General features: G+C 49.7%; 1 protein-coding gene across 1 annotated transcript in view; it reads left to right on the top strand.

Annotated features, from left to right (window-relative positions):
* Positions 1–7,064: 7,064 nt before the first annotated feature.
* Positions 7,065–12,034, top strand: part of LOC135809959 (mitoferrin-like) — a 6,256-nt gene continuing 1,286 nt past the window's right edge. Inside the window, exons 1-6 of the mRNA XM_065323408.1 lie at positions 7,065–8,261; positions 9,123–9,239; positions 9,978–10,191; positions 10,684–10,740; positions 11,336–11,544; positions 12,011–12,034. The exon at positions 12,011–12,034 is cut by the window's right edge and continues 1,286 nt beyond it. Coding sequence (XP_065179480.1) covers positions 8,154–8,261; positions 9,123–9,239; positions 9,978–10,191; positions 10,684–10,740; positions 11,336–11,544; positions 12,011–12,034 — 729 coding nt within the window. The 5' untranslated portion in view covers positions 7,065–8,153. The remainder of the gene's footprint in view (positions 8,262–9,122; positions 9,240–9,977; positions 10,192–10,683; positions 10,741–11,335; positions 11,545–12,010) is intronic.

Below are 12,034 nucleotides of genomic sequence, written 5' to 3' on the forward strand. Positions count from 1 at the left end.
TGCATTATGGCAAGGAAATGTGAAGATTTGGATACCTGAAAAAGTACAGGTTCTTGGGTTTTACTAGTATGTGCCACAAGAATGATATTCTGCTCTACGTTCCCACAAACAGAAATCACATGATATGTACAAGGGAGTCGTGAAATACCCTCCCCAGTATGTAGTGAGCATTTCCCGTTCCAAACATGTCGCTTATCAGTCTATCTGACTGCTTGCTACAAAATTTGCGTGATACTCATCAGATCTGAACGCTATCTACTTTTGTCGTGTGCAACAATGTAGAACTGAGTCCTCATCTCACGGTGTGAAACATTCTGAACCTGAAGCATGCGAAGCCGTACTGAGGCCCTCACACAGCCACCTGTTCTTACTGTTATGCATGCATGCTTTCTCATCATATCAAGCAAAGCAGACCTTATCTAAATATCATAGGGAACATCTGCATCACTGCTGGGAGTCATTAAACTCTTTCAACCTGATGTAACGATATGCAATGCAAATGAATCGTGTTGTACACCAACAACTACATGATTGTATCAGTTATACTTATAGTCCATACCGTCACCATGGTCACGGTATGACCATGTCAGTGTCTGCTTTGACATCAGCCTAGCAAGGAAAATGTGGGAGGTGGAGGGGGGGGGGGGACATACTGTAGTCTCAGACTGACTGCTTCATTATTACTTGTACATGTAGGTGCATGTGACGTGCCATAGGCTATTACGGCATAGGGCCTACTATAGGGGAGTACCAATAAAAAGCATGATTCTATTGTAGTATTTACTGCAAGCCGAGATTGTTCAGGATTACACTTCGGAGCTTCGGCTTCGAATGTGACAGTGTGTTTGGCCTCAAATCGCTCTAGTTTTCCATAAATTTCCAGCGGTTTAAAGATAAAAATGCAAATGCACGCCTTGATTGCACCTAGCACCTCTTGCTTTCTTTGGCCTTTTCTTTCGCTTCTTTGCTGATAGGTTACCTTTTTCCTTTGTCTAGTATCCTTGAGACTCAGTAAGTCTTCTACTGCCGCTATGGCAGTGTCTATTGTGTAATAATGACTCCGAAGCTGAAGCTCGCAGTCCAGGCCTAGGACTAGTAAGAGTTCCTACCGGATCGACGTGCTGTCCGTGTAGGTAAGTGCTGAAGTAACTAGTTTGTGCCGATATGGAAATTTCGGCCTTTTCGGCGGCCAATGCTGATGGCGACGCTGCGATGGTCCCGTGGGTTTGCAAGCACCGACGAGTGCCTTGTTTCATGCCCCGAGTCACGATTTCCCTGTTGGGTCAGGGCGGCCTTCACGAGTTCGGCAGGCTCTTTCGAGTGCCTTGCCAAGGCTCTGCGCTTAGCGCGTAGCAACATCAACAGACGGCTTCCGTCACGTCATTGGGCAGGCCTTGACGAGTGCCTTGCCAATCTCGGTACCTACAAGTAACTGGTATCCAACCCCATCGATGGACGACGCGGATATGCGGCGGCTTCTGTCACGGCAGTGGGCAGGCCCTGTCGCGTGTCTTGCCACACTCAGACCATCCGTCCACTGTCGATGGACGACGGTCTCACCAGTGGGCAGGCCCTGTCGCGTGCCTTGCCACACTCTAGCCATCCATCCACTGTCGATGGACGATGGTCACACCACTGGGCAGGCCCTGTCGTGTGCCTTGCCGCACTCTAACCATACGTCAACCGTCCATGGACGATAGTCTACAGTGAGCAGGCCCTGTCGCGTGCCTTGCCACACTCTAGCCACTCTAACCATCCATCCACTGCGGATGGACGATGGTCGAACCAGTGGGCAGGCCCTGCCGCGTGCCTTGCTACACTCTAACCATCCGTCCACTGTCGATGGACGATGGTCTCTACAGTGGGCAGGCCCTGTCGCGTGCCTTGCCGCACTCTAACCACACTATCCATCCATCCATTATCCATGGACGATGGACTCGTAGATTTGCACGCACCAGCGAGTGCTTTGTTTCTTGCCCTGAGTCGTGCCTTCCTGGTGTGGTCAGGGCAATTTCATGAAAAGCAGGAGTGCCATTCCAATGTCTGTGCCTAACTCGCATTCACCCATGTCGGTGGACTGTGCGGTCATTGTAGATATGGTGGCTTCCGTCACGCCAGTGGGCAGGCCCTGTCGGGGGCCTTGCCACACTCTAACCATTAGTTCATTGGTGATGAACGATGGTCTCGTGGCTTTGCAAGCACCGGCGAGTGCTTTGTTTCATGCCCAGAGTCACGCCCATAACTTAATGCCGTTCTGCCATGCTCATATTGTTGTTTCGCAAGTACAGTTCTACCTGTGTTTGCTTGCTCCTATACCAAGCAGAATCCCGTATTGACCGGGAAATGTTCCTGCACCAAAGGGCTGTGGATCGAACGTGCATCCCTGTGTCAAGCGGAATAATGTCATATCAGACCAGTTTCCGCTGCACCACGGGCGTCCGGTTAAGGCAGGTTTACCTGTATGTAGATACATGGTTCTGGAAGCATGATCACGATGTCAGAGGTGGATGATGCACCTCTGTGAGCAATGAAAAATAAACATCAAATGGTTGCCATTTGTGCAGTGCCAACAATGTACTGCCACTCCTATTGCTCAAGCACCTTTTGTGATAGCAACCTCGAAGTGGTGAAGCATATAACACTTTTACTGTTGCCATACCTCAGTCTGACCTTAGGTGGCTGGAGCACATACGGACACGCGCGCTCCAGCTATCTGCTGAGCGTAGTGCCAAGAGTGCAATGTCATGTACACTTGCCTTTGTGTACGCTATGACTTGTGGTATACCATGGTATACTGCCTTCCACTACTCAAGTTAGTGCCCACCTCGGGCACCGCGAGGGACCACCCCCCTTCTTGGTCTGGCCAGCCAAGGCCTTGCACGATTACTGCCGCATCCATAACTGGGATCAATTCATTGCCCATCTGATATGTGCATATCATTGCGGCCCTTTCCGTACAACGGCAGGTCCAAGTAACCATATCTGTAATTTACTACTGTGGATAGCATTTCATCGTACGTATCCTGGAATATCTACGCACCCAGAAGGAATCTACTTATATTATAGCTAGCACCCATAGCTAGCAACCAGATCAGTCTCGTACTGTTTAGTACTGATATGGCGGATACGCCGGTACTGCATGCACGTGTGCCTTGTGCCCGACCCACCATGTACCAGGCTTTCGTTACCAACAAGGGCTTGGCAGACGAGCTGAAGCAGCTGGATGCATGTCGTGCCAATCCCGTACTGGTGCAGCCAATGGTCCACACTACCAGCCTGCTCGGCTGTCGGTGGCCTTTCACGGTGTGCCTTACTTGGTGCGCATACGAGTACATTTGCATAAATGTACTTCAAGTATAAAATATATACAGAACAGGTATATGCACAACAGGCACAAGGAGGTCTTAGAGTTTGTTGCAACTCTGAGTTCCTTACGCAATGAAATCATCACAGTGCTCCGCGTCGTGTTGAGCCCTCTACCCTCGAAAAGACGCCTCTTTGTAAACAAATATACAGTTATGTATATTGTATAGAAAACTGCTTTCCTAGCGCAGAAGGAAATCAGTGAATATGTGATGTCTTTGTGTTCTCACCGTGGAGGAAGAACTTGATGACCTACATGTACATTCACCCTAGTCTTGCCGTAGACGTCCTGTGCACTCCCAAGGTCCATGACCATGTTGTGCAATAGCTGAGTAAGCCATACATATACCTGAGATCTACGGATATAAACTATGTCCAGTTCAAATGACCATCCAAGCAGCCATTGGCTCCGCATCCTGCGTCATCTCTACCATCGCTGCGCACTTGAATATGACGATTATATCACCACAGGTCCCTGCAAGCTGGAGACCCGGTACGGCCACTGGCGATGTTGCCAGCCTCATGGAGCCAATGTGCTATTTGGCCATGCAGGACATGTGTCACTCGACCGGCATCCATCCGGAAGTGGCTGGCGGTACACATGTCTACCGTTCGGCATGTGTTATTCACTCCGCACATACACCAAGTGTCTGCATCGATCGTCTGCATTTTCCGGACATGGGCGGTGAAGGTAGTGATGTACATTGCCACCTGCCTCATTATTGTGTGCGGTCTGGTTGCGGCACACCATAGTGCAAGCAACGATCCGCCTCCTGGAGCATCTCGAGCTCCAAGTGAACCTGCACAAGTCCGGCTTGTAGCTGGTGCAGTCCGTGGAATGTATGAGGCTCACCATCTCTGCCATCACCAAGCCACTTGAGGCGCCTGAACGTGAAGCGTCCGGAATTGAGGAAGGCGTTCCCGCTAGCCCAGCTTCACAGTCGATCAATTCATTACAGAATATAGTGCTTGCAGGATAGAGCTCCACAGCCTGGGCTGTGCAACCTCGATATATGGTCTGGTGATTCAATTGACAAGTCTCCATTACTGGGTCTGTCACTTTTCAGTCGGGGATGGCCAGCCAGTCACCTCACAGGTGCCATCGCTGCGCTACGAGAGCCCGTCAGTTCAGGACCCATGCACAGCAGCCACCCATAACCACAGTCATGACTCTGCCGGAGTTAAACTCCATTCATCTACTGCTTGTGGGCGGAGTGCCTTGGTCTGCAAGCCCCAGTGCATGGCATAACGGGAGTACCTTTGCATGTCGAGATTGATCATGTGATGGCTGTTGCTTACGTATCCAAGGAAAGAAACATTGGATAACTATCTGTCTGTTAGCGCTACCAAGAGTACATAACTATTACTATTGGCGCGACCCCGTTGGCTCCACCTAGTCGCCGTCAATGTTCGGGACATCGTCCACGACCCAAACGACCGTCACGGTCTGCAGACAGCGGCAACTACCTGTTGGACAGGTAGGTCCTTACAAAGTTACATCATTGGTACAGCCCACTTGCCCTATTTGTGGACAGCCATACCCGCTAACTGGATCAGTATGTGAGTTAGCGCTCAGATCCTGAGGCCGAGGGCCAGGCTTCCTTGGTCCTTCCGGCAGACCAGACCAGTGGGAGAATGCACTTCTGCACCCTCCATTCTCCCTCATCCTGATGGTTAGTGCTATTCACCACATATAGCAAGTGCTTTTGGTGGGTCCGGTCTGGAGTTCATCGCAGTCGGACCAACTCCTTAGCCACCCAGTGCGATGTAGGGAGGCAGTATGGACCAATTACCAATGCATCTTTCTCCTCTCTCGTCGACACTCCAGCTACGTGTTCAGGGCCTCTTGGAGTATTGGTCAGGCTGATGTAGCGACCACCCATTTGATGCCCGATGTCTATTACTGCTGGCCTGCCAGCACATGGAGTGTCATCAATGTTCGGGAGGTTCTGCAGGCTTGGGGACCCAATCCCAATTGCCTCGGAAACGTCTGACGCGGCACGTTCTCATGTAGATGGTTTTGACTCAGGCTCCCCGTTCACCTCGGAGCTTCACAGTCTGTCCGTATTCCACTGCCATCAACTCCCGAAGGTACGTGTTGTGTTCGCCCTTGCCTTCGTCAGCAAGACGAATGTCTAGGGTTCCAGATCTAAGACCTTCCTGGTTTGCAAGGGACAAACTTCTTTGTCCACATTCCTGGCTCGAGGAGTACTGTGACATTCCATATTTTGACACAGCCTCGCCATGGTGTCGCAGTATTATTATCTGTGTCCGGTGCTAGTCGTTTTTAATAATAGACTGTCACCCTTTTCTCCCTTCATGTCTCCGAGTTGAAGGGCACCTGTACATATGGTGTATCCTCGATACATAGAGACATTTTTACTGTATATCAGGCACTCTGCGTGATGCCTGTTCCTTCACTCCACATGCGCACTTCTCCTTCGCGCATAATGCTTGGCTACGCCCTTGCCTTGGTTGAGGTGGTGGATCACTTTAAAAGTCACACTGTCACATTCGAAGCCGAAGCTCCGAAGTGTAATCGTAGATTCCGCTAGGACCCGCAGGGTCCGACGTGGAATCGGGGTTACACGAGGAGTGAAGGCGAAGAATGTGACAGTGTGTTCCCGCCCATTGTGCTGGTGTCGCCCACCCCTCACTGTCACTACTCTTGATTGCACTATCATTTTGGTCGCTCAGAAAAGGCCAAAGAAAGCAAGAGGTGCTAGGTGCAATCAAGGCGTGCATTTGCATTTTTATCTTTAAACCGCTGGAAATTTATGGAAAACTAGAGCGATTTGAGGCCAAACACACTGTCACATTCTTCGCCTTCACTCCTCGTGTAACCCCGATTCCACGTCGGACCCTGCGGGTCCTAGCGGAATCTACGATTGTTCAGGAACGCTTACCTGTTGCATTAATGGTCCGTTCCGGTCCTAAGTCATACAAAGGACATACTTCCGCGTTCCGGACGAAACCACTTGATTTCTGCAGTCACGACCAGGATCAAACGTCCGTCCCATCTTCACACCATGTAGATCATGCAGACCTACCAGTACCAGAGCTGTGAAAACCCTTGCTTGCACCAGCACACCAGTCACCATACAGATAAGAGATCTGAGTGGCACCAGTGTAGACTGCAGTGCGATAGTGCTAGTCACTAAATGCATTGACCAGTGGCAGTACCAGGCAGTGAGCTGACACCGCTGAGGCACGCCGCTGCACTTCGGACAGTGTCCAAACAACTCGCTGTACTTACCAAACCACTCGACTCGTTCCTGGTGTCGGTGCATCCGGGCCATCCCATAGTTGGTTTCCTCTGCTTCATATCAAACACGAGAGAAAGAGTCACACTCCTGTTGTGTTCAGTTTGGAGAGGTATGCCATAGCTGTCAGGCCCTGGCTGGATTTTACTTTCAAACTTGAGGCTTCGATTTCCACCACCCACACCGTCACACCCACAGCAAGAGCTACACTTCCTCTTGTACCAAGACTGGCAAGAGTAAAACAATAAGATCCCAGGGAGATTACTCTTGTGCGTAGATCTACATGTTGATCTTCTCAGTTTGTTTTTGACACTGTTATTGCATGGCCTCTACACGGCTCTATCAACGCTTTCAGTCTTGCACCATCAGCCGTGACAGCCACCGACCGTAAAGACTACCAAGTAGATCGTACATACTGACGGGCCTGAAGATCCACCATCCCCCGCTGGCTGGCAAAGGCTTAGAAATCAGCGTGTGAAGAAGAACTTACTTATCTTTCCTTTGTTGAAATCCCCGGACATGACAGTTTGCACTGGACACTGCACAACTCACGGATTACAGACGAAGTGACGGTAGACCTGGTACTGCACTGCATGCATGATAATGATGCACTGGGCCATTGCATGATTGATGGGCCCAGATGTAGCAACTACTTGAAGCACCCACGTGTCGTGAGTCAGCACACATTTTGGCCTTGGCAGTTGCACCGAGCGACATGACGCGACGGTCAGTTCGACCTCCATCTGATTTTCCTGACTTGCTTCACGTCAGATTGAGCAACGACGCTCTGCGCGAGGGAATGAATCTTGGTTACATGACTAGTCTATTTTATTGTACTACTCGCTGAAGCTCCCTGGTCCGCCTAGCGCCTGCTCTTTTACTTGATCAACTGGACGTCGACGGGATTCTGAATCAGTGGATTATCGTAGAGTCCGTCACTGCACCGGTGTCACTCCAGAGTCCAGGCACGTGCATGACTGACCTTGTCTTCCTCGTGTAGGGGATCAGAGTCGAGCCAAGAAGGGTTTCCCATTCCTTTGTTTGAATAAAATTCGGTGGCCGTGTAGTGCAGTGGCCTTGCATTGTTCTCCGTCGTCGAGTTGTGAGTTCTTGATCATATGCACCCGACGTTCCACCTATCGTAAAACTATTTCCGAAGGCTTTCCGAAGAAGACACTGGCGAGAAGCGCACACAGCAGCATTTTGAACACCACCTGCCAGTACCACGACTCAACACGAGCCCATCATCAGCTGACTTCAAGTTCAAACACTGCAAGGATCTAGGAAGCGGACGGACGTAACGTCGTTACGTGACGCTACGTGGGCTGATCAAGATCGATCGGGATCTTTGAGTTTGATTTTGCAGTTTGTGTGAGTATCGTACAAACTACAACACTGTACATCATTCAAAGCTACAACTGGCCGGCCATCAAACTGCTGAAGCTTCAATATCCAGTGTGGCATTAATTTTCAATTTTCAGTCAAAAACAGAGACGTCCCTTGGCCTTGCTGCCACACTTTGTCACAATGTCGAGCGATCTTCGGGGTGCTGCTGTGTCCGAGGCAGCCAACTGGGGCCCAATGGTTGGATCAGCCGGCACCGCACCCCGGCTTACTCAAGCGCAAACCCAACCGGTGAGTAAAATTTGTGGTGACTTGAAAAATTCTCATCAGGTGTCTGAGCGAGCCGGCCTCTGATGCACTTGTTTGTTCCTGGAATCTTGCATCACGCCAACATCAATATTCAATTTTATATGAATGTCTTCCTTCCGTGGCGTGATTCCCTGCGGGCGAACTGTGTATTCGATTGCGTTGTTTCACTTCTCGACACAATATTAATTGTGTACTCTATCGAGTTTTTTTTGTTACCCTTGTGAGTGTCACATGTATTGACAGGCAGAAGAAGTGAGCAGCCTATGCTGTAATGACTGTGCAATCGATGTACTAGTTCTTCCATTACATGACATGTCGCTTGAACTAGAACTAATACTTAGTACTAGTAGAAGTAGAAGTATGTCCTGGGGAAAGAAAAAACATGAAATTTCGAAATGTCATGTGCTAGCTTATGCAATACAACCAGCAATCTTGCAGGCGTCAACAAACACAACACGCATGAATGTACTGTATTTGCCGGAGTATGGCGCGCACCTAGGTATAATGCGAAACCAGGTCTGATTGCAGGTCATGGTGAAAATGTTACCCCTTACTTTCGAAACTACGTTCAAATACTCTGTGTGCGTGTGTGTGTGTGTGTGTGTGTGTGCCTGTGTGTGCCTGTGTCTGTGTGTGTGTTTGGTGTGTGTCTGTGTTCGGTGTGTGTCTGTGTGTCGGTCTGCCTGTCTGTGTGTACTCTGTGTGTGTGTGTGTGTGCGTGTGCGTGTGTGTGTGCGTGCGTGTGTGCGTGCGTGTGTGCGTGCGTGTGTGTGTGTGTGTGTGTGTGTCTACTCTCTGCGTGTACTCTCTGTGTGCCGGTGCTGTACTTTGCTGCTGCTGCAGGTGATATGTGATGACTACGAGTCACTACCGACTAACAGTGTTGTCATACACATGACTGCCGGTGCGTTTGCAGGTGTTGCCGAGCACACTGTCATGTATCCATTGGACTGCATAAAGGTAAGATCTACGCGGCAAGTACAGTCGCCGCCGAAACAATCCGGCCAATGCAGCTGTATGGCACATCATCATGATCATGGGTCGGCTGCGTGCACTAGCACCACTAACCACTAGACTACTGGCAGTGCACTGGACATGTAATGACTAGTCTATGCCCTGCTGCAGGGCCTGCTTGCATACACTCAGTACAGTGCTCGACTGCAGACTGTTCAGTGCGGTGCTGATACAGACTGCATGCATGCCAGCGACTGTGCAGGTGAACGCGTACCACTGTACCCATGGTATAGGCATCGGCCACATTGTACGACTGTATGAACTTGCCTGAGAGAATACTGTATAAGAAGTCTTATTTTCACGAATTCGTTAGGAACATGCTTTTGTTGATTTCACACCAGAAACGGAGAGCGCACTAAGTCATATCCCTGCTCCACCTTAGCTGGGATCAATTGTTTGTTTGCTTCTCTCACCTAACGAGAAAATTAGCAAACGTTCATTCCAGATGTGTTCTTGAGAGAGAGAGAGAGAGAGAGAGAGAGAGAGAGAGAGAGAGAGAGAGAGAGAGAGAGAGAGAGAGAGAGAGAGAGAGAGAGAGAGAGAGAGAGAGAGAGAGAGAGAGAGAGAGAGTATGATTGTGTATGTGTGTCTGTGTGCGAGCGCTTGCCTGCGTGTACATGTGTACGTAGTTTGCTTCAGCACATGATTGTATTTGCTCCTGTTCCTCCAATGCTCTCTGTTCAGACTCGCATGCAGAGTATGGTCGTCACACCGCAGCACCATGGCATCATACGTATGTTCCAGCACATGGTAGCCAAGGAAGGTATCCGTGCGCCATTCCGCGGCATCGGTGTAGTAATGTGCGGCGCAGGGCCGGCGCATGCACTCTATTTCGCTTCCTACGAGAAGTTAAAAGGAATGTTTGAGGACCAGACTGCATACAAGTCGCTAGTACATGGTATGTTGACGACGTCCTCATGTGCAGTTTTAGGTTGTGTTTGGTTGGGCAATTTCAGAATGTGAATGACAACCATTCTGGAATGAGAATGTGTGAAAATCACCTGATCAAACTGTGGAACGTGACCAACCAAACACAACCTTAAAGTGTTGTAATGTAACTATGCTGAAACTGGGGTTTGGGTGAGCAGGTACTAGTAGCCTCTGCTGTGCATCAGAAGACTGCATGGATGGACTGAAGTCCTTGGCTGAGCACTTGCATGTGAAAATGAGCATCACCTATTGAATACAGTGGAGGAGAAGTCTGTGTCTCTGTCTGATCGAATCTCAGAAAGCTCATTCTCGTTTCTCATGAACTGAAATCACTCCATTTCGCAACGAGTGCCTGGTCAGTTTTTTCTGTGGACTTGACTACATATTGGAGTCAGGGGGCATCTAATTTGAATTCTGACTTGTGACTGTTCCTGATGTTGCCTGTCCTGCTTATTCACAGGAGCGTCGGGCGCGGTTGCTACGTTGCTTCACGATGCGTTCATGAACCCTGTGGACGGTAAAGTAGTTAAAATCTGTGTATTGTGCTGTATGGTGTTAAATCACACATGCGTCGCACTGAGTGTCGCCCACCTATTCTATGATACCACATTCTTGTATGCTCAGCCACACTTTTCCTGCTGTGCATGTCACATTTGCAGTTTCTAGCATACCTCCCCTAACGTCCTCCATTGAGTCTGCTATGCATACCTCCCCAGTATATTCCTAGGTACTCCAAGCATCAACTATAGTGTCTGATGATTGGCTGAATTGCCATGAAACTCGGCATTACGACAAAACACAAGTTCCCCACCGTTGTGAACTTGTGGTGTATGATGTGTGGAGTGGACGTATTTGTTGATGCACGGCTGGTGTGCTAACTGTTAGCTGGTGACTTTTAATGACAATCTACCATCATGACTTGATTGTATTGTCTGCTCGTTGCGGTGTGTGTGTGTGTGTGTGTGTGTGTGTGTGTGTGTGTGTGTGTGTGTGTGTGTGGTGTGTGTGTGTGTGTGTGTGTGTGTGTGTGTGGTGTGTGTGTGTGTGTGTGTGTGTGTGTGTGTGTGTGTGTGTGTGTGTGTGTGTGTGTGTGTGTGTGTGTGTGTGTGCAGTCGTCAAGCAACGTCTGCAGATGCACAGCAGTCCATACAGCAATGCGGGAGACTGCGCCAGGCGCATTCTCCAGAAAGAAGGCTTCCGCGCGTTCTACCGCAGCTACTCCACGCAGCTGACGATGAACATCCCGTTCCAGAGTACTAACTTCATGGTGTATGAGGCCGTGCGTAGTCGCATGAACCCAGAAGGCTACTACAACCCACAGGTAGGAAACGCTGTGTTGTGTGGAGCAGAGACTGTGAGGGAGAGCTAGAGAAGCAGGCATGCTATGAAACTGATTGATCAATGGAGACTTTCCCGAGTAGTGCATTTTGTGAGATTGGTTGCCGGCCGCTGACTACTTGTAAACCCGAGGATAGACTGATGTGCGTGCGTGTGTGTGTGTGCATGTGTGTGTGCATGTGTGTGTGCACTTCAATCAACTGTGTGGTGTAGACCAAGCTGTTGAATGGTGTAATCCCATCACAAGCTCGCTTCTGCGATGGGCATGTCTGAGTGAGAGAGAGAGAGAGACAGAGAGAGAGAGAGAGAGAGAGAGCTCACTTTTAAAAGATTGTGTCTGGAATTATTTAGACCATTCTGTGGCGTGGTGGTGTGGCTTGCGTTGCACCGTCATGTCCTGTGCACCCATACCTGCATGCATTGCTGCTGTTGTTGTTTTCCCCTACCAGGTACACATGTTGGCTGGCGGTTTA

This window comes from Sycon ciliatum, chromosome 2, assembly GCF_964019385.1.
Source record: "Sycon ciliatum chromosome 2, ocSycCili1.1, whole genome shotgun sequence".
Classification (NCBI taxonomy): domain Eukaryota; kingdom Metazoa; phylum Porifera; class Calcarea; order Leucosolenida; family Sycettidae; genus Sycon; species Sycon ciliatum.